The following is a 22,813-nucleotide window of genomic DNA, read 5'->3' as shown; positions in this document are numbered from 1 at the left end:
GCCTTTCAGGTGGTGAAATACTATTACCATACTGGAATTGACACAATGCATCCCAGCAAGTCACTTTAATTCCAGCCTAATTCTAATTCCATTTTCTTTTTCATATGTTAAGTGAATTTCCACAAACTGTTTCTTCTATATTAGGATTTAATTTTCCAGGTTTTATCCCACAGCTGTAGCTATTCTGAGTCCTTGTGCCCTCAGAAAATCACAGACCTTCCTCAGGCTTCTCCCTCCAGGATAAACACTCCCAGCTCTATCAATCCTCTCTTTACAGGAGAGATGCTCTGGTCCCTAAATCATCTTTGCAGCCTTCAGTGAACTCACTCCAGTAAGTCCATGCTTTCCTCCCAATGGGAAGCTGTCTCTCTCTGCAAAGCTTCTTACCAGCTGCTCAGCCCCAAACCAGCGCTGCTGAATGGGGTTCTTTCTAACCCAAGTGCAGATCTTCACATTTCCCTTGCTGAAATGCAGTGCTCTTGTTTTCTCATTCCACCAGCTTGTCAACATCCCTCTGAATGGTGACACAACCATCTGGTCTACCAACTGCTCTCCACCATTTTTTATCTTCTCCAAACTTAGGTTACACACTGTTCCATGATGGAAAGAAGCAAAACCAAACCAGAAATTCCTACTGCTACAACGTTAAGAGTATTGCTTTGTTGTACAAAGAGGAGAGCTAGACATTGTCATTTTGGGACTATGGAACTTACATAAGGATGTTAAATCATTATTTATCCTGTTCTATGGATAAAATGTTGACTATAGCTTCATTTAGTGATGGCTCACCAGGTGAATATGGGTGACTTAATCCAGTATCTGCCAAGTTTTTCCTTCTCATTGCTCATGCCCTCAGCAAAGCATAAAACTTCCAGAGGCATGTAATGCTTTGGAGTAGACCAAGACTTCCTGTAGTGTTTATTTTGGATGCCACTGGGGTTGCACACCTAAAGGTATTCATTAGGAAATTTAAGTGTCTACTGAAAGAGAACCCTGTAAAAGATTTTCTGTTCTACATGTCCTACATATCCATGCTATAATCGTCTAAAAATATGTCTCTCTTCTTTCCTGTCACATTCATCCTCATTTGTCTGCTCTAAAAGCCTCATCCTGGGTGCCTAATCAGATGATTATACCACCTTCTTTTTTGATTCCACCATTAATTTTCCACTGACTGGGAAATCTCAAAGAGGTCTTCCAGCAGGACATCATGAAAGCCTGGAACTCCTTCCTCACCAGATTTTCTTATGATAGCCATTTGAGCACAGCTGGAACTTTTGAAAAGTGCACTTTTATAAAATGACCAGTTTTTTAAATAATAGTGTTTCCCCTGCTTCTACCCCTCCCCACCCCAGCCCCATTACACTTTCTTTAGGTACTTACACTCTAGTATTTTTTTCTCCTTTCCAAACCATGATGTTTTTTTCCAATGGCTGCCTTATTCACAGCTGCAGCTGTGAATTCTGGGGGAAAAAACCCCTCTGTTTTAGGCAGAGGAGTCTCACCTGGAATTCAAAACATAGGGACAGTCACTCTGCCACAGACTACTTGAATGACCTTGGGTAAGCCATTTATGTGCAGATATAAAGGTAAGCAGGCATTTTATTCCCACTGGAACCAGTCTGAGCTTTACTATCTCCCTTCTCTATCAGTAAAGCATAGATAATAGAAGAGCACTGTATCAGAGGGGTGCTGGGAGGATAAAAGCATTAAAGGCTGTGAGCTCTTCAGATACACAGTAATGGGGCCATATAGCTGCCTTGGAAAGATCAATCTAAATATAAGTGTGGCTTTGAAGACAAGGGAGTAAAAGGAAGCATCATTCAAGTAGCCAGTAGATGTCTGTTGAATTCATCCTCACTGTACCCAACAGCAATAGAAAAATATTATTATCTTGTAGTTTGTTGTCATTTTTACTTCACAAATATAGAGTCAGGACACAAAAGGACCTATCCAAAGCTCATTGGTATCAATGGGAGTTTTTCCATGGATTTTAGTGAGTACTGGATTCAGGCCCCAAATGGGTCATACACTTTATGGCAAAGCCTCAGTGAAATTTTAACCCGAGTCCCAGTTCATTTACTTTAAGTGCTCCTTGCAGAGATCATCCTGCTGTATTTAACCACATGAACATTCTGACCTAACTGTGAGGCTGGCTCTGCTTTGAACAAGGGATTGAACTGCATGACCTTCAGAGGTGCCTTTGAACTTAAATCATTTTGTAATTCTCTGATCTCAGAGATACATTTGCATGTATTAAGGTGTTGTCTACAAAAAGCTGCTATCCCCGTGGAAAATACAATCCATTTGTTTGCAGGTTTACTTTAATGAATCCTTGAAAACTTTTTACTGTGTCCTAACACGTCTAAATTTTTCACCATTATTGTCCCTGGGAAAAATTATCTCTGATGCAGAGAAGTGAACTTGTCTGTGTATTTGTGTCTGAGCAATTTAATATTGTAGTTGTGTAGGAATACCAGAGTAAAAGGGTAGCAGTGAAAGGATTCAAGAGGATTTTGAAGAAAAATGTTGCAAGTATTTCTTTAGAACCTATTATTGTTGAGCTAATTTATTTGTGTCTTCAAAATGATCAATTAGCAGACCTTCCCACACTGGTAGCATAAATGATTGTGTATTTTAGCACAGGAACATGATATTTTTTATCTCTAAAAGCCTGAGCTAAAACACACTCAAGTTTCCACTGAGTCATTCTGCTTTGATATAAAGTGTACATAAAAGAAAGTTTATCTGGAAAGTAATTTTATTAAAATAATTTTGTAGGTGCAGTACAATTCTTATGATTTTACAATAGCTTTTCTTATTAAAAGTTCATGAGGAGAAAATCGAATCTGTACACTGAAGAGATCACAGAGCAGTTCATCCAAGAATATTATATAGGGGTAGATGATAATGGGATAATTAAATCACAAGGGGTAAATTGTCATTAACTCTGAAATACAAAAGTTGCCTTAAAGAAGTACCTCCCTTTAGAGAGTTTCTATGAAAAATGCTTAAGTCCGTTTTTTCTTCTATTTTTTTTTTTTAATGGAAAGACATTCTTGTTTTTAAGGTCACCAGATCACAAGTTACAGTTTAAACAATACAACAGTGTCTGCAAGAGATATTGGCTGGACTCTTCTGGTGACTGCAAAGTTCATTTCTTTGCTTCAGACTTTTCTTGCCCTAAATACCTATTTCTTAGACCATACTGTGAACAAAGTTCTCTTAGGTGAATTTTAGGGTGCCTTTAAAAGATGTTGGTTTTCCTCCTAGTAGTACAGTAAAGCATTAAGGAAATGGAAATTACTACATAAGATAAAAGACCAAGATGGCAAGCACCTAAATTAAGCATATTTTGGCTACCCCAGGTAGTCCAAGCAATCCAAGGTCTAAGCTAATGCCATGAAGTCTCTATTGAAAAGAGGCCAGATCTATTCCAACTTTTTCCCCAGCAATATCATTTACCCTATGATCATAACACCATGCTTAATATTTAGGCAGACAGTGCTGCCTAAATAGGGTCCAAGGTCATCTGCTTCTACCCAGAAATTTTAGTTTTAGACTGAATTCTTGCTACTTGAGTTGACTTTAGCTGTCTGCTTCTGGGACAAGCATATATTGTACATCAGTATATGCTTTTGTACATCATCTCTCCATCTTCTTGCATATTTTCTTCTTTTTATAGATTTTGTTTTCAGCCCGTGCAGAATCACATAGGACTGGTTGTGTTGTGACAGATTAGGATTCACATGTCAAATATGACATGTTAACAAATTTCACATTACAACTCCAAGGGCCTCATTTTCAATGATAAGCTGTCTTGAGAGAACATAATAAATGCATGCCTTAAATTATCTATGCAAAGCCTAATGAAACAAAAATCCTTAAATGTTACACTTGCACAAAATGTTCAATTGCAACAAAACAAATCCAGGCTCATTGAGCTCGTTTGGGCATTCTGTTCATTCCTGGGGAGCCTCATGAGAAGGAAGTGCCTTCACTTTGCTCTTGCTGCTCCTTGCTTTTTCAGAAGTGCTTGGGAAGGGCATGGAATGTCTGAAGCCTGTCCCCTTTTCAAATTCATGCTTTCATTAAGCAAGAGTCAAACTGGTTGACCTCACTTGTAACCAGGAAAAACTTCAGTAGTTTTCACTCCACTGTCTTTGTGGCAGACTCACACCAGGAAATGAGATTATTCCAAAGTTATATTTTTGGGTTCCAGGCTAACCCAAGATACACTTTCTGCCCTTTCTAACTGGATGATTAATGTCAGCAGTGTTTACTGAGCTTGTTGATGGACACAGCAGCACATTTCTCAAGGTACCTGCACAGTGCCTTGTAGTCAGCTCTTCTGAGACACTGCAGTGTGTGGAGACTACAAGTGTCTTTTACCTCAAGGTCATGGCTTCAGATCTGGTGACAACATCCAAGAAATAATCTTGCCAGTCCTGTTCAGCATTTTGGCAAAATGCGGTCTAAGTTTCTGAGTGACATGAAAATAATGTTGATAAGGAAATAACAAAAATATATTGAAAAATGTTTATGTTCCTGTTTTACACAAAGATATCTTTAGAAAGAGGGTATTTTACCCACTCTCCCTGCACAAAAACAATACTTTTGATTTGTGTTTGATTCCAGTTACCTTGTCCTACTTGTTATCATTTACTATGTCAATTTGCTGTTTCATTACTGAGCAGATTGATTCTTGGTCCAAGAGAATTCTCATAGAATTCTATTCATGATGAAAATTAATTTCCCATTACTGAGATATGAAGACTTAAAATTTCTTTATCTAAAATCTTAAAACAAGTGTGTTGTTTGTGGCAGAGGTGTATAATGAACAGGATGTCTGATTTTCTGAGTAAGAATAAATCAGCACATAAGTTATGTGGATACCTATAATATAGATACAATCTATAAAGTTCAAAAAATACAACCACATGTTAGACTTAATCCTTGTTATTATGGAAAGCCATTGTAAATACATGGAAAACCAACATAAAGCTTGCTGAGCTGTGACATTACAGACAGCTTCCAGGGATCAGCTACAGGACCCAACAAGAAGCCAGGCCAACTTATGGACAATTCAGCAGATAAAGCTCAAAAATTACTTCCTAAATGTAGGGGTAAACTTAATTTGTGGAGAATGAGCAGTTAAATTACTAAATGCTGAAAAAGATTGCCTTCTTATTCTCCATGTAGAAATTAGCCAAAACAACTTATTCTCCAGTGCTGGGAACAGAAATGAAATGCTAAAATGTCAGCAGATCAAACCAAGCCATCAGCAGCAATTCAGTGTGATTTTCCAGACCAGTGAAATGCGTGGAAAGATTCCCAGCACTGCCAGGTCAGAGGAAGGCCACTGAAGTTTCTTATGACCTTGGCTGCAGCACAGACCATAGAACTTCACCGAGCTGCTTTTCTCACTGAGCAGTGTGTCATATAGTGAAAACACCTTTTGGAAAAACATTTTATTGTGATGCAAAACCTCCAAAGGACAGAATGTCCTAACCGTGTCATTATCACAGATTTACATTATCCTCTCAACAATTCAGAGGGCAGCACAAGTCGTTCACAACCAAGTTGTGCAGCTTTCTTATTAAGAACAGTGGAAGCCCTCCTTTCTGACAGACATTAGGCACACACCCAAAGCTCTATGATAAAGAAAAGTGTATCTGTACATGTGGAATTGTTACCAGGGGACTCTGGGGTTGTTTTTGGTTTGTTCTTTTGATTTCGTTTTTTTGGGTTTTTTTTCAAAATTCAGTCTTTCAACAACAAATCTCCGAGTTCTCATTCATGCAAAGCTTACTTTGACAAAAGGCTCGTGGAACTGGCCCTTGATGTAACTCTTAGAAATGCCCACAAAAGTACTGACTCTTAGACTTTTCAGACTAGTGTACCATGAGAGAGGAACACATTATTTCTTTAGGCTATACTTTTTGTACATTGGGGTTGAACAGGGCAGCTTAGATTGCCTGGTTATAAAAGATAGCAACCAATTCACCTTTTGTGTCAGAGCTAAGAAAACAATAAAGGCTGAGGGTAGGAATGTTTACAAAAGGTTTTATAAATTCAACAAAGATGGCAAATACTTCAAATCAGTCTTTTAGTATATACAAACCTTCTTGCAGGAACTTGGAAGCAATTCTTTGTCTGTTTTATAACATCTCAGCCAAAATCTTATTAAAAATCTGAATGCAGTCAATTCCTACATACTTTCAGAGAACAAAAGTGAACTTCTGCAAGACTGCAGGTTTTCCAGTGGCAAAGCCTTACTGTTTCCCTTCCCATCTTGCAGCTCAGAGGCTGTGCCCCTGACAGCTCTGCAAACTGAGCATTTCTCCTGTAAGGCCTCTGGGAGAGCAAGCGGGTACTTTACCTTGCTTTGCTGAGGAACAGCCACACTCTTCTGTGTTATACTTCCACAAAGACACTCAAAGATAGTTAGAAATCTTTCCCAGCTAATTCCCTCTGGGTCCATGGAATAACAGTCACCAATCTTGAGCACAAAAATAATGTGTGATTTGGGCTGGCTTTGTGATTTCTCTGTATTTTCTTATATAAAAAAAGAAGTTTATATAATTCAAATAGCAATTTCAGTTTTGAGAGAAGGTGCTTTTTTTTCCCTAAATCCTGACCATGTGTAGAACATTGTATTTGAATAATAATGGAAAAATTCTACCTTATTTTAAAATTTAGTATCTTATTCTTTGAAGATTTGAAAACAAACTTGAGAAACAAGGAACCCTTATTTCCCAATGCCATTGGAATTATTCCCAACACTTCCAATGCTAGAAGGTTGGGTTTTTTTCCATTATCAGGTATTTTTAAGACTTTGAATAAGTTTTGATACTGTATCTGTGTGCATTTGTAGGCATTTTTCTTGTTTGATTGACCTAGATATAAAGCGCATCAGGTTTGAGACCTCTGAGCAGCATGAATTTCAATTTCTGGAAAGTAAATAATGTGAGTTTGGAGAAAATAGAAAATGGCTCCACTGTCCTTCCCTGACTTTCCCAAACAATCTTTGATATTAAAACTTTGGTATAAAAAACTTTTGGAACTAAATTTTTTACTGTGAAGGTGGAACATTGGAAGAGGCTGCCCAAAGAAGTTTCAGATTCTCATCCCTGGAAGTGTTCAAGGCCAACTTGGATGGGGCCCTGAGCAGCCAGGTCTAATAAGAGGTGTGCCTGCCCATGGCAGGGGCTTGGAATGAGATGATCTTTAAGGTTGCTTCCAAACCAAACCATTCTATGATTATATAAACAAACCCTTGCCTTTGATTTGCTTTCTCTATGTGAAATTTAACTGAATATGTACCAACAAGTAAGTTATTTATGTTATTTTATCTACAGGCTGGAAAATTACACAGTGATATTTGTTTTAATTTTGATTTAGATAAGCAACTGTATCATTTTACTCTTTATTTTATTAGTGAAATAGGACTAGTGGAGTGAGAGCCTGTCTAATAACTAGGAAGATTCTTAGGAATTCTGATAGTAAAAAAGAAGTAACATGAATAGATGCTTCAGAAAACTTGAATAATAAATTCTTGAAGAAGGATAGGAAGCTGAGGTAAAAAGCCATTCAGTGACAGGCCACATAAAGTATTTTGTGACAGAAAACACAAAGCAGGGTCTTTCATCCAAAGAGTGGAGGAGGCAGAATGCCTGGAAGGTATGTTCCATATATGTGCAACTGATGCTGTTAGCAGATGCCAAAAAAAATTTAGAGTATCAGCCCCAGAATTCTATGGTATTTGGTGTTGTTATTTTATTTAGTATTATTATTATTGTTGTTGGTTTTGTTGCTATTGCTATTGTTGTGGTTAGTAGATATGATGTGCTAGATATTGTCCATTAGTAGAGAAAATGGATGAGGTAAAAATTGTAGTGCAGGCTTTTATGTGCAAGACAATTCAAGGTAAGTAGCATAATAGAGAAAGGACTTTGGGAACCTCATGGGAGAGTCCAGGGAGGACTTGTAGGCTGCTGAAGGAGAACCTGAACAGCTGAAATTGGATAGTAGACGTAAGGCAAAAGAGGATTCATTTTTTAATGCCTTCCTAAAACAGTCAGTTGCCAGAGTGTTTTTCTGTTGCACTGCAGATAGCTTGTCCCTGGACCCTGACGTCTCCAAGGCAAATGCCTATGGTTTCACTGGCTGCCTGTCCTCTGTTCAGTACAACCACATCTCTCCCCTGAAGGCTGCCTTGCGCCATCCCAGCGTCGCTCCCGTGACTGTCCAAGGTTCCCTGACAGAATCCAGCTGTGCATCCATGATGGAAGCTGACGTGAACACAGCAACCACAGTATATTCCTCATCAGGTATGTCCTGCTGGGAGGGCATTGTGGAGGTTAAAGGATACTGTAGAGTGAGGTTTCCTTCCTTTTTACTGTAATGCAATTGTGACAGTATGAATAGTGGAACTGGGAAGTTCCCTTTTGTCTCAGAATCAGGAGTGTTGAGGATGGGCATCAGGATTAGCCAAGGCCCCTTTAAAAGTCATTGTTCTGAAACAATGTTTTCAGACTAAGTTCCTGGATTGCCTAAAACAAAGAAGTCCATAAGCTGTAGTGGAAAAGCTTTGAAAGTTTGGTTATGCACCTGATTTGTCATTCCTACCACTCCAGATGACTCTGGTCTCAAAGGACAACCTAAATGTTGAGATCTGGCTGCAGATCTCAAAGGACAACCTAAATGTTACACAGATTCTGTATTCTAGTGGTGATAAAGCAATAGAAGTCATATAAAAAAACAATTCAAATTTGTTCCTGCCCTAACAGAAATGAGCAAAAACTCTTGTACAAACCCCTTGGCATATGTGACTTCCACTGAATGCTTGTACTTCATTCTCTTAGACTAAAGAGAGGGAGCACTACTTGAGCAGTACCAGCAAGATGATCCCAATTGTTTGTGTATCTTTTGCAATCCTGAAGCTGTCCTCTGGGAATCTGAAGTGTTTTGCATATGTGAATTTGTATGCAGAGAAGGAAGCTGAGAGCAGCTGGAAGTGTTGTCACCATGAACAGGGACTATCAACTTGCTGCTTTAGTCACCAGTGGATGTGGCAGAATTCTTAATGACCAGAAAAGGGTACAAATTAAAGGCTGGTTTTTGCCCCTTGACCTATAAAGCTACTTTCTCCTTTCTGATAACAAATAAAACTCTGGTTTAGATCATAATACAATTCCTTTCACATTCGTACTTACATCAAATCGCCATTTCCTGCAGTTTTTGCCTCGGATGTTCAGCAGAAAACAAATGATGCTATTATCATTCTGCATAGGAAAAAGGCTGCTGATTACTCTGGAGAGTGGCTGCCAGTGTGCATGTGCTCCTCCCCAGCCCCCCACTTCCTTCTCACTGCCTCGAGTTGTCTGAGGTGTCTGTTCTGATGTACAGACAAATGTGAGTCCTGAATGGGCAATGATACTGAAAATATGAACTCTTTGCCCTGTGATCTGTCACCTCAATGATCTAATTTTTCTAAGGAGTTTAGAAAGCACTAAAACCTGAGGCTCAGAACTTCAGGGCAGAACACAGAGCAGAGTGTAGCATTTGAACTTAAATATTTAAAGCATACAATCAGTTGCACTCTATTGTTAAGGTTAAGCACTGTTGCATCAGAAATGCAGAATTATTATGAAAACTTATGCCTTTCTTGGCACTCTGTGCTCTAAAATATGATTTCCTCTCAATGTGATGAATTATCTGACATTCCAGTCTCACGATTCACACTGGATTTGATTAAAGCCTGAATAAGAGCTTTAGAACAAGTGAGCTCTGAAGACTTCATGTCTTTATATGCTAAAGTAAAAGCAATGGGTGGTTGATTCTTGTTTAAAAAAAATTCCAATTTGTAGCAAATTATAATTTCTATAGATGTACTTGAACATCACATTTTCACATGCAAAGGACACATTTTAAGAAATAAAAAGAAAACAGAGTCAAGGATTAACTTTCAAATTTAGTGCTCATATCTCAATTCATCATTTCCAATTTCTCATTATTGAATGTCTGAGAAGAAAAATAGAACTTCAAAGGAGGCTGTACATGTCTATGTCGATATTCTAATGTGCAGATACAACAAAAAAGCCCACTAGGAAAACTCTTAAAGTGTGTGAAAAAAGCCTTCTATATTTGTAACTTGAAACAATTGAAGCTGTTTCCTTCAGAAAGGAATACTTGTGTTCAAAAAAGTTTCCTCGCAGACAGATATGGAATAAAATCCATTCACACAGTTATCTGAACACACTTCTTCTGATGAGGAAGCACAAAATGAGAGGGTGCTTACTGTGGTTTTTGATCTTTAACAAAGATCTGCAGATCACCTTCTTCCTCACTGAGGCACATGTAAAGATCTTGTTATTTTGAACTCTGTATTGATGGTATAGAGATAATAGACTTTTCCTATGGTATTTTTTCTTAATATTAAACTGCTGTAAAAATTACAGAGGAGATTCAGGTGTGTGAATGGTGGAGTCTTGAGCTGCCTGTCCCGTGAGAGCAGCTCTTCAAGAATTTAAAGTTAAAAAAATGTCAGATACTTTCATTAAGTCTGGAACTACACAGAAAAGATTTGCTTCTGAAAGGCACCTTAAACAGTGAAGCTCTGTCTCACTGTGCTAATTGTGCTGAACCTGATATTTCCAAACAAGCTCTGACTGGCTAGGGATATGCCAGGACAGCCTTGGCTGTAGCAACTATGAGATGGTGAAGCTGAGGATCCTCAGAGGAAGGCAGAAAAAAAGGCAGAAATGCATGACTGCAAGCTTTGACCTTCTCATGGACCTGCTTGGAGAATCCCTCAGGATACAGACTTGGTAAGAAGAGTGGTGTGAGCCCAGAGAGGTTGTAAAACCTTCATCCTTGGATATATTAAAAACCCAAATGGATACAGCTCTGAAAATCTTGGCCTAATAGACATGGATATGACTAGGGGTTTGGACTAGATGATTTCTAGGGAGCTTTGTGACCTCAGCAGGGCTTCCAACCTCAGTGGATCAAGCTGTAATGCCATCAGTTTAATCTAAAGGGAGGAGGATGTCCTGTTAAGGTCTTAGATGAGACCCAGTGTTGCTATTCCTTGGCTTCAGAGTGTATTGTGGTCCCAGTGGAGATGGCTCTGCTGTTACAGGCCATCTGCTGCACTGTAACAAGCCATCCTCTCCTTGTATCCTGATTTTATTTCTCAGGCAAAATGTAATTCCTGGGGCTTGTGGCTGTTGTCCTCCATTCTGAAACTGCTCTTCAACATTTGTTCTGTTTTCTTCTCAGTGCTTAAATTCCAGTAACCAAAAATAGTGGAGTACTGATTGCATTAGGTATCAAATCTTAAATAATATTTTAGGCACAAATAACATCTTATATAATTTTTAATAAATTTTTTTCATACTTTTTCATTCATAGTTAATAATTTTTATTTTTTTTACTAGTGCCATGCACTGGAAGCAGTTGTAATTTTTTTCTCTAGTACAGGAGAACTGTTGCAGAACAGATGTAAATTTTAATTGTCACTGAATTCACTGGCTTCAGCTGTGGGATGAGGTAAAAAATATCTCACCAAACTTCCATTATCCAGAAACTTAACTTATCTTCAATCTGAAATAATGAATGCCCTCCTCTTCTAGTTTGTGAAAAGAAGTGAGTCATACTATCAATTTTTGACAACCATCTTAGGGTATAAAATAATTCTAAGTTGTTCTCATCTTTGACTAAATTTTAAAAAAAGCCTTAAATTTCTAGTTTTGATTTATATAACTCATGTATACTGAAAAATAAAATGAGATTAATCTACTGATGATGTACAAAATTATTACCAACTGTGATCTAATTTTGAATTTAGCCGTGTTTGAGCTTATGATCAGAGGCCTGAGATGAGGCTAAATAACCCCAGAGTTCCTTCCCAGTCTAACCTTTTCTATGATTAATTCTATATTTGTGTGTAAAAGTATATTTTTATTCCCATTCCAGTCCCACAAATGTAGTAGATGAGATGTCCCAAGCAGAGACTGCTTCTCTTTGTGGGATTGAATTCAAGTTGTATATCTCATCTACAAGATAGGTCAGCTCTACATCTGCCCAGCATCCCTTTCTTTTGGCTTCTTTCTGGTATCATTCCTTAGGTAACAATAAAAAAGATAATAATACATCCCTGACTGAGAAAAGCTCCCAATAGGCTGTTTAGTTAAAATGTCTCTCTGATTCTTCTGATGAACTGAAACAACACTTTCAGCTGTTAGTGTGAAACTTTCTGTTTCCTTTTACATATACCCTTAATAGAATTTGCTCCTGAAGGTGTAGAAGAAAATTGTTCTGCAAACTCACTTTATTTTTCAGACCCTTCTGGTTCAGTTCCCCAATCCCCCAAATTACATCTTCTGAAAACAGGTAGAATTCATGAGAGTAAGAGGACACTTCTGTCTAAGCCACAGGGAAAATGAACAGTTGATACAGAAAATAAGTTCTCTTTTGTTTAACCAACTGCAGATCCTTTTGGGAAGACAGATGAAAGAGAACCTCTCACCAATGCAGTCAGAAGTGATTCAGCTGTGATTGGAGGTAAGTTCATTTTTAAAGACTACAGTCAAAACATAATTCTGTCAAGGCAAAAATCTAGGAGACTTTAAATCTGGGCTCCATGAAAAATAGTGCAAGACGTTTTTTGTAATCTAAAGCAGGTCTAGTATCTGCTCTGTTTATTAGCATGTATCTGTGTCAAGCTACCTAAGTAGGCAGCTGCATTATGGATTATTGTGGTCACACATGGATCATCAGGAACCCGAGTCTTCTAAAATACAACTGAACTCTGTCTGCCTGCCTGCTTGAGCAGGGGATCTGGACAAGATGACCTCCAGAGGTTCCAGGTGTTCTCTGGTTCCATGTGACTCTGTGTTCTAAGACCCAGCTGTCACCATTTTTTTACACACCACCCTGGTGAATACTTGGCAGAGTATTCACATATCTCGTATTTTCTGAGCTCTCTCTTTGTAATCTGGTGGTGTAGTGGAACTCACCAGGTCATATGGAAGTATTTATATACTGGGGAACATTGTCCTCATAATTTCATGTGTGGTTTTAATTTTCCTATAATGGTCTAGAAGACAATTTATCTCTGTTTATTTTATAGTATGCCCTGTAGTGAGCTGCCTTTGATAATATCTAGAAGCTATAAACCAAAATGTACAAGGCTTGTGCAAGGTTCCCAGAGATAGCACAGAAGAAAATACGACCGAGCAGAAATTTGTATGAGCAGATCTAGTGTTTTAAAAGCAAACACACTGAACTAACTTTATTTCCAGTGAAAGCATAATTTTACAGAAATTAGGTCAATTATATCAATACATGCTCTATTTATAGAGTTCTTCAGGTGACAAAATAGAAAGAAAAACTACCAGGGAGGATTTGATAGAGGCATATGGTTGTGTATAGACTGAGATGAACTGATCTATCACACCAACTAGCTGCTGTGCATGGGTAAACCTATTTTGGAGGTAACTGAGCCTTTTGTTTTGGTTTTCACTCTGTCTATCCTTCCTTTTTTACCCCTTCACAGGTGTAATAGCAGTTGTGATATTCATCATCTTTTGCATCATTGCCATCATGAGCAGATTCCTCTATCAACACAAACAAGCACATCGAAATAGCCAGAAAAAGGAGAAGGAATACCCAGAAAACCTTGAGAGCTCCTTTAAAGCTGACATTGACTTGCAAAACACAGTGAGCGAGTGCAAACGGGAATATTTTATCTGATGGACAATGCAACTTCTTCTTACTCTTCCTCCCCTATCCTCCCTTTCTTTATTCCTTTCTCCCTTCCTTTTTGCTTTTTGAACTTTTTTTTCTTTTTTAATACTCATTTTTTGCTAGCTTCTTTTTCATTTGGAAAAGACCGCCCTGCACAGGAAACACTGAGAACAATCACAGTGCCTCATTCTCTGCACAAGAGCCTGGCAATCACAGTTTACTTCTGCAGCTCAAGAGACCTGTTACCCCATCCTACACAAAATAAGATCCACATGAACACCTGGTTTCTGCTGTCAGTTCTTGGATGTTTCAAAGCCCCTACATTTATTTGTTGTTATTTTTTTTCTCTGGGGCCATTTAAGTCATTGCTTTTACACTAGAGCTGGACTATGTAAGTACAGGTAAAGTAGTTGAACACATAGCTCTGCAGATACTGGGACAGGATAGAGGGAAAGAATGAGATCAAAACAGCTGATTTATTTCATGGGCTCATTTACAACAATCATAAAGAACCAGCCAAATTCTCAAATGTTGTTAATTGATATATTGTCTATTGATTTAAATGGTGTTAAATTAATTTGTACCAGTTGAAAAGCTGGTATGACATAAAGGAAAATAAAACTGTCATCATTAAGCTCCTTCCCCCAACCTCCTGTCCTTTTACTGTAACTTTTAGGCTTCTCAATACTTTTCCAACAATATATGTATCAACAATAAATATCATTCCCATGCACCTCTTTCACCTCCATCTCATAAGGCTGGCTACGTAGACCCAGCATACACTAGTATAACCCTAGCTGAAGCATGGAAAATAGTAGCTTGAATCTCCAAGGGGTTTAGGAAGCTGCTAGGACTTAGGTGCTCTATATTTGTCTGAAATTTTAGAAATGCAGCATATGCCTGTTCATGCCACATGGAGGATTATCACACACTGAGGTTAAACGCTGTTGCCCCTGTGGAAAAAAAAAAGAACATAGATGAGAAAAAAAAACAAAATAGTTTAATCTTAAACATGACTCACACCTTCTGCCAGCTCTTCTAAAAAAAGAGAAAAAAAATCCTACTAGTTAAAAAAACCTCCCAAAACTGCATGAAAGATTGAGTGGTATTTTTTGTTTGTAGAAATTGGAATAACTTCTCCAAAACTAAATAGAGAGAGGTCTGAGGTTATGTCTAAAAAGATGAATATTTGATAAACCTTCTTTACAAGGAAGAACATTAGGGAAACAAAAAGATCACAAATGCTCTACTTCAAATTAATCTTCACGCTTTTTTTAAAAGTCTTTTGTCCTTTCCTGATTGGGAGCACTACTGAAGAATCAAGTTCTGCCCATTTTAGTTGTGCTGCATGGTTGCAGTGTGAGGATGAAAAACTTCCTTTTCAATCACAAATATCCTAAGGGTAAGAAATGAAGGAGTCCCAGCCAGTGAGGTTTTGAACACTGTTGTGTCTGTGTGACATCTGCCTTTGCAGGGCTTCTAAAGAGGATGTAGAATTTGCTGGTGATAGAATTAAGCCTAAAGTTAAGGGGAAGAAAAATCTTATTCATTGCAATACTCTTGATTTAATTCTAGTGACAATTGATTGTACAGCTAAATCTCTTCTTTGCCCTGCACCCTGTGCAGTCATCCTGGGGTTTTCACACAGTGGTCATTTTTACATAGATTAAAAATAAAGGAATCGCAGTATGAGGTGGGTAGCCCACAGCAAACAAGAGATGAGCTTACACTTGCAACAGGTGCTGTTTTTCTAGGCAGTCCATTGGAAAGGTACACAGGTGTTTATTGAAGTTTTTTGAGTTTGTTTTTATGAGAGGAGAGAGCAGACATTTATTTATTTATAAATAAATAAATGACTGTTTGGATATGGTGATTCTTTATCACTTCTTTTGGAGCATTCAGGGAAGAGAAAGCAGTCTAGGAGTAACATCATTCTTATGTGAAGAGGAATATGAGGCCAGCCCTATAACCAAATCTCTTCCCTGAGCAATTTTATAAAGCTGTCTCTATTGAAACCAGTCTGGTGCCATTCTTCCTCAGCCATGGTCAGCTGCAGACATTTTGCCACACACTGGCTGACACAATTATTTGACAGCATTTCTGTGTGATGAGTACTGGAATGATGGAATGAGTAGCTGGGTTCTCTTTATGTTGCTTTGTCTTTGGCGGCAAAATCCGGCAAAGCAATTCTCTTTTCCTTTGCTTCCTGCAGATCAAGCTGCTTTGTTTGGCGTGGCAGAAGGGAAGAATAGGAGAGTTCATGGGCGCCTCTGCCTGTGTTTGAGTCATCTTTTCTGAAATGGCCTCTGTATGAGACATCTCTGATGTGCTAATGTGCTTAATTGGCTACATGAAGAATGGAATAGGCAGATAAAACTCTGAAAATTTAGCTAGGTTGGGGTGCATCTATAAAAAAAAGAACTTCATATGAATGTATGTATTAGTGTACAAAGATATTAATTTATACCTGTGGATGTACTGAGATGAGAAGATTTTTATGCTACAAGGCTGAACAAATGAACACATTTGTATGGACTTCTAAATCAGGATGTCAAATTATTCTAATTAAAGATAGCTAAAATATACTAAATTAAGTACTTTAAATATATACTCCTTTTTGTTTTTTGGTTTGTTCTAATGCTTTCTTTAGTGAGGGCATCATTGAATTTCCTTCAATATCAGTTAAAACCAATTAATTTTTTTTAATAAAAGAAATACAGTTTTTAAAAAATTTACTAGAACTAAAATTAATTTTCCTTAGTTCAAATTAGAACTTTTTTCTCATCTATTTAAAGCCATTTCTGCTATTTTTGTTAATGTTTCTTTTTAAATGGGGTGTATTCCCTTTTCCTTTTATCAGTCGTTCTAGATAATATTTTTAAGTAAAGCCAGAGGATAATACTTTTTATACATAAATTTTCAGATTTTATTTCAGTGGAAACCCTGAGACTGTCAAAGAGTTCTTTGGAGGCAGTTTGGGTTTTCTTCCTTCCCCAAGATAAGTTTCATAATTAAAGTAAGGGACTGGTTGAAGGATACTGTCTGGTTGTTGTTTTTTTTTTTCCTCTTGGTGATATGATACATAACCTATGAAAATTATTATTGTTAGGCAAGCTGTGAAATTATGAAGTATTTTAGATATGGATTTCAGCAGTGCAAATTCTTGTTTTCCAGAAAAGACTTGACCAATTATAGCCATGCTTATAAAGATATTTAGTCATGCAGAAGGACTCTCAGTGAATGCCAGTGCCTGGGAATAGAAAACAGAGGAAGGCTGGATGTCAGAAAGCTAACTCCAACTAGCTTGGCAGCCACCTGGGGGAAGGACAGGCTTTACAAGGAATTTAGTCTCTTGAGGATGTGGATCAATGCTAAGTGACTAAACAAAATGAACATTTAACTCAAATTAATTTCTGTGTCTGCCTTGCTGTGGAATATTCTAATATACTACAAGACATTTAAATACCTTTGAAAATAGAGTCCCATTTCTCTTTCGGAAATAAAACTTTGGTTCTAAGTAAGTTACCTATGTACTTGGCAGTTAGTATTTCATCTGTCCATATTCACTAACTAGAGACAAGACAGTGTGAGTGTTTTGGGTCAATTTTTAAAATGTACACTGTTTTTATTTATTCTTGTTCTTGCCATGGCTCCACACTTAGATTATGTCTGCAGTGAAAAAGCCAAATAAAAGACATACTTTTAACTCATATGGGCTAAGCCAGAATTCCCACTCGGGACTGTAAAAATGACACATATAGAGCTGTGTAGTTATCAGAGTGTGTTCAGTCATGAGATGCCCCTGATATTTAAGTTAAAACTACAACCAGATTACAAAAATAAGATGGTTTCTCTCGGCTTTATTTTAACCTGATCTAGCTAGACTTTACTCATCCTATTTATCAATTGCTCAATTTTTACAGTGTAATCCAAACCCTTATTTTAATGAGATCTTTGTCTATATTAGCATTTAGCTGATCACATATTTCACATTTTGAGTGAGGAGCAATCAATATATCATATTGTTTCAGTATGGTGAGGGGTTATGAATCTTTTCCTAATGAAGTCAGTATTGATTTTGCTGACGATAAAATTGAGTCCAAGACCTATGAAGCACTTGGATATTGCTTTTGTCTTTTGGGTTTGTTTCATTTTGCATTTGATTTTACCAACTGCTTGTTCCACAATTGTCATCCAGTCTTGTCCAGCCCTGTGGTTGGTGAGGACAGGGCAAATGTCTCAAACATCCTGTAAGATTAAATGAATCACTACAGATGCCTTTTTCTCTCCATTCATTATAGAGACAGGGTAGTCTCCTGGCAATAGAGAAGTTACTTCTAGCAGAATTTGCCGATGAGTCCAAATTTTACAATAGTTTTGAAGATCAAGTAGACACATCTCCACAGGTATTACAAGTGACTTTTTTTTTTTTGTACTGAGGTGACAGCTGGGGTCAAGGAAGGACACCTTGCATCTAAATTACTCTAAAAATTGCTCTAAACATCTCTGTCTAGTAAATGTATGCATCTCTTTGTAGGCAAATACATGAAAATTGAGTTTCAAAATACCGCTTTGAGCTGGTGACAATCTAATCAGTAATCTGTGGGGAGGTGGATAATTCTCCTTTCAGTCTGTTCTAGGTCCAACATCCATTTTTTGCCTCACATGGGAGCTTTGGCAGATAGCATGCATGAAGCCAGATCCACACATTTCTGAATCTAAAGCTAACTCAGCCCTCTCAGATGCCTTTCTACATGTCTGGTGCCATTTGAGATGATACCTGGTATCTCTGCAGCTCCAGGAAGGATCCAAGTCTCCTGTCTGTCATATCCTGGCATCTGTTAACCCCAAGTAGCTATGTCTGATACTTGCTGGCTTTTCCAATTATAATAAGTTCTCATCCAGGAACCCTAAGTTCTCAATGAGATGAATCCCTGAAAAAATAAACCCCATCTTCAGAACAGAATCGACCTTCCTTCTGTAAGGAAGCCAGGCAGTTGACATGCATGCTCCACTTCAAATTAACAAGTGTGGAGGAGGCAGAACTTGACCTCTTTGTGGTCCATCTCATGCCATTGTTGTCACTCTCACCTACACAAAGTTTACCCTTAACAAGACTAGTTTTAAATATTCTTCTGCACTGCTGTTTTTTCCACAGACACGAAGGACTTTTTTTCTATTTTATTTTTCAGAAAGCAACCCTTCATAAAGGACTTGAGCAAAGTCTGAGACCTTGTGAGTGCTATTTCAAAACTTTCATGCAGTTTTTTAATGCCTACTTGCCAAACAAGCCAAGTGATATAGTTTCACCCCTGCCAAACCAAGGGCCTTATCCAGAATTTTTAGAGGTTGGTGGGAGGCCTCTTGCTTGACTACAGTTAGAGTTGCACCATGCCCTTGAAGTTTTTGGGGGTTTTCTTCACAGGTTGCCATCACAGCTTCAGAGCATGATTTGTTCCCTTGGGTTTTGCAGTTTGCTGCACTTTCTTTCCCAGTGGAAAGTTCTTCATGTCCTCTTTCAGTGTGGGCGGCCCCCTCCTCCCTGCTACTTTTGTACATGGAACTTCTAAACACATTCTTCTTTTGGGTCTGAAGTAGCTTTTTTCTTTGACTGTTTATTTCAAGACATGCATATAGAGAGTTTGAATATTTCAGTGTATTGGTGCTTATTTTCGTGATCTTTTGCACTAAGTTACTACGACAATAACAAAAATTGGAAAAAAAAGCACACTTTCTGGTGAACTCTTGTAATTTGTAAGCTCGTTGTTTGTTGTTTGTAATGTGCTGAGTCTACAAGCCGAGCTAATGAAGGATTAAGGCAACAGTTTGTGTTGACAGTGTCACTCCATATCTACTTCACCTCTCTTTTCTTCATCCCTCCTTTTTCTTTAACATGTGGAGCTATCAAATTGTTGCTAGGAGTCAGAGGAGCTTGTTTCAAAATTCAAATTAGATTATGATTTTTTTCCTGGCAGTCACAGAAACCAAAAGTTCAGCTGGTGGTCAACCAGAAGGGAGACTCCATCAAGGAAATGTAGTCACCTAGAGGTGGTGACCTCTAAGGGGAAAAGAGGACATTAACATTTCAAACTACCATTGTGATGGGACAGTGAAGGAAGCAAAAGCTCAGGAAAACATGCACTGTTTGAAGCCACACATGGTAACCATCAGGTGGATATGAGGCTTTTGGGTATTTTTCAGTGGTAGGTAGGTTTTCTTGCCATTGAATGAATTGCTGCTACTTAGTCTGCCAGAACATAGTCTTAGTTGTCCTGATGATCTGTAAAGTATCATAGACTTGCTTCAAACATGGGAGAGAATTTCAAAGCTCTGGCTGATACCAGATCTGAATTTCCCACTTAGATTGCTGGAACTCTCCTAGGTAGCCCAAAGGAGAATTGGGGATGGTTTCCCTCAAACAATCATAACATTTGATCAAATTTTAGGCACAGCAGGTGATCCAAAGAATGGTGTTTCCTTAGAGACTTTCGACTCCCTTGTTTAGGATGCTTGTGGCAGCTTTTTTCTAAGCTGCTGACTGCTGTTCACATTGCAACACTGCTTACTTTTTGACATGCTAGTCATAACTCTCTTCACAAATTTCAATCCCACAGCCCTAAATAGAGTCCATTTGGAACTAGTTCAGCATGGGAAATTATGTACTCATTTTTGCATGCCCTTTACAGCTCCTTCTTGTGTCCTTTAGGCACATCCTTTCCTGATGTGTTTTGCCATTGCTGCCAATGCAGCACCCATATTGTCAAGAAAGAAGAAGAGTTGTTTCTTAGGTAAAGCTTAGATACAGCCAGTTCACAGCCTCACTTTCCATTCACAATACAGTGGAATTGAAGTTTCAGGAGCTAAGGAGAGCAAACAGGTACATTTTTTTATTCAGGCATCATAAAAATCTCTACTCTGTGATTTTTGCAAATGAAATCTGTAACACAGACCAGTATATCTAAATGATAGTGAGAACCTTGGCATTGTCGTACCTGACCTGCTTTGAAACCCCCTTTGTGAAAGAAACAAGAGACAGCTTCAGACCTGGTTGTAAGCCTGTTTAGGTCAATGTGGAACATCACAGATGAATTTAGCCTCATATTGCTCTTGCTTTGATGATCTCCTGCAAACCGGGGCTGACATACATGAAACCAAGTCAGGACCTTATGTTTGTCATCCCTTACTGCTGTCAACAAGAGTTGCATTCACTGAAATTGTGTTGTTTTCTAGCAAAACTATGGATAAAATTTGGGATAAGGCAATGAACTTCAGCTCCAAAAAGTCCATGATATGGCTTTAGTCACCTCCAGGAGTTTCTAAAAATTTGTGGTTTGGGAAGGTTGGTCTGTGGGTGGTGTCTTGTCAACCAATTCAGGAGCCAGCACACTAACACTGGAAGGATTTTATGGATTTTATGGATAAAGGCACCCTTAAAAAAAAAAAAAGAGCAAAATGGCAGCTGAGATTAAGTATTTGTAATAATAAAAAATTGGTTCTTTCTACAGATGAGCCCTTCATCATTCATTTTACTTTGTTCTACTCAAATTTTATTAAATAAATCTCTCAGTGCTCTGTTCATTTTATTAACAAAGCAAAAAAAAAAAGGACTTTTTTTTAATGGTTTGTCCAAGGGTAAAGCAAGAGTCTCTCAGTTACAGTAAAAAGTAAAATGGACATTTAGATTATTCCCCTTTCACTATCTGGTTTTCTAAAGAGAATTCCACAGGACGTTGCCTCAGTCTAAGTCAGTTTTGTAGACAATGTAACATGTCTTAATACCCTATTAAGGGACTGAAAAAATTTAGCCTTAGCTTCTTTTGTTTTCTATGGTTACTGTTGTACAGAAGAAAGACTTAAACTGTAAGTAATGTATATTTAATAAAAAAAAGACTTTTTGTATGATTTTGTGTCGAAGACAAATGCCTCCTCTTGTGTTTTTATTTTATCTTCTAGCTGAATGAACATTAAAAAGTGCTATTTATGGGAAAATGAATTTTCAGGTGTTTACATGTTAACTCCAAGCCAATGCACCTCACTGGATGATACTATTGATTTATTGATTTCAGCTATGGCTAAAAGTTAATGTCAGAGGAAATCTGGTCATCACCCACATTCCTGACATAACTCATTAGGGCTGGTGGGCTGACTAAAAGTCATGTGTGCAGATATTGCAGACAGTCTGGTTAGAAAACCTGCCTGGTCACAGCTCTGCAGCTCTGTGCCCGCGCTCCCAGGTGTGTGCACACACCTCCTCCCTCCCAGCCTGCCATGCAGGAGCATCCAGAGCTTCTGGTCCTTCCACGGGTCCCCTCACACAGCAGTGCACTGCTGGCTGGCACAGGGATCACACTCACAGCCTGCTGCCCTCACTCGTGTCCCTGGCAGGATAAATGGGACATGGCTCAGGCTCAAGGCTTCTGTCTTGGCTTTAGGTGTTTGGTCTGATTATTTTTTCCCCTTCCTTGGAAGCTGAACACATGAATCTCTTAGTCTCCCTTGAAAATCACAGTGTTTGATACTATCAACCAAGAACCAGTAAACACTGACTTAGAAAATAGCACATCTTAGGAATTACAGAGAGCAGCATTCTTTCAAGAATTTCACATGCTTGGATATGCTGCAATTTCCACCATCAACTTGTGGTACTTACATACTCTGTGTTTCAGTCAGCCAAAGATTTTCATATTATCAGAGGAGATGTGGGTCTCCTTATCTTAGGAATTTCTCTGTGAGTTTTGTTTTTCCCTTTCATTTCTGGACAGCCTGTGACCCAGAAGGCAGGGCTAACACAGGTTTGTAGTCCTGCCTGGAGATGGGCTGTCTGGCAGGACAGCTTTGCAGTGCCTGCTTTGGAGTTCTACAGGCAGTGGTGCACAGTGCCCTTCTCGTGGGGCTGATCCAGCCTAGCCAGGCACCCCAGTCCACAACACAGAACACAGGCACCAAAGCCATCCTACCCAACAGAGCCCTCCTGGTGTCCCCTTGTCCCTGGTGCTGCAGGAGGTGGGGTTAGGGATCCCTTCTCTTAGACAAAGCTTCAAGCAGCAATTAATTCTAC

General features: G+C 38.4%; 1 protein-coding gene across 1 annotated transcript in view; it reads left to right on the top strand.

Annotated features, from left to right (window-relative positions):
* CNTNAP5 (contactin associated protein family member 5) overlaps positions 1-21,744 on the top strand; it is a 410,063-nt gene extending 388,319 nt beyond the window's left edge. The window contains exons 23-25 of the mRNA XM_036386345.2: positions 8,115-8,333; positions 12,499-12,570; positions 13,565-21,744. Of these exons, the coding sequence (XP_036242238.1) occupies positions 8,115-8,333; positions 12,499-12,570; positions 13,565-13,761 (488 nt within the window). The 3' untranslated portion in view covers positions 13,762-21,744. The remainder of the gene's footprint in view (positions 1-8,114; positions 8,334-12,498; positions 12,571-13,564) is intronic.
* Positions 21,745-22,813: the final 1,069 nt, after the last annotated feature.

Source organism: Molothrus ater, chromosome 7 (assembly GCF_012460135.2).
Source record: "Molothrus ater isolate BHLD 08-10-18 breed brown headed cowbird chromosome 7, BPBGC_Mater_1.1, whole genome shotgun sequence".
NCBI classification, from domain to species: Eukaryota; Metazoa; Chordata; class Aves; order Passeriformes; family Icteridae; genus Molothrus; species Molothrus ater.
This window is presented reverse-complemented; position numbering and strand designations above follow the sequence as displayed.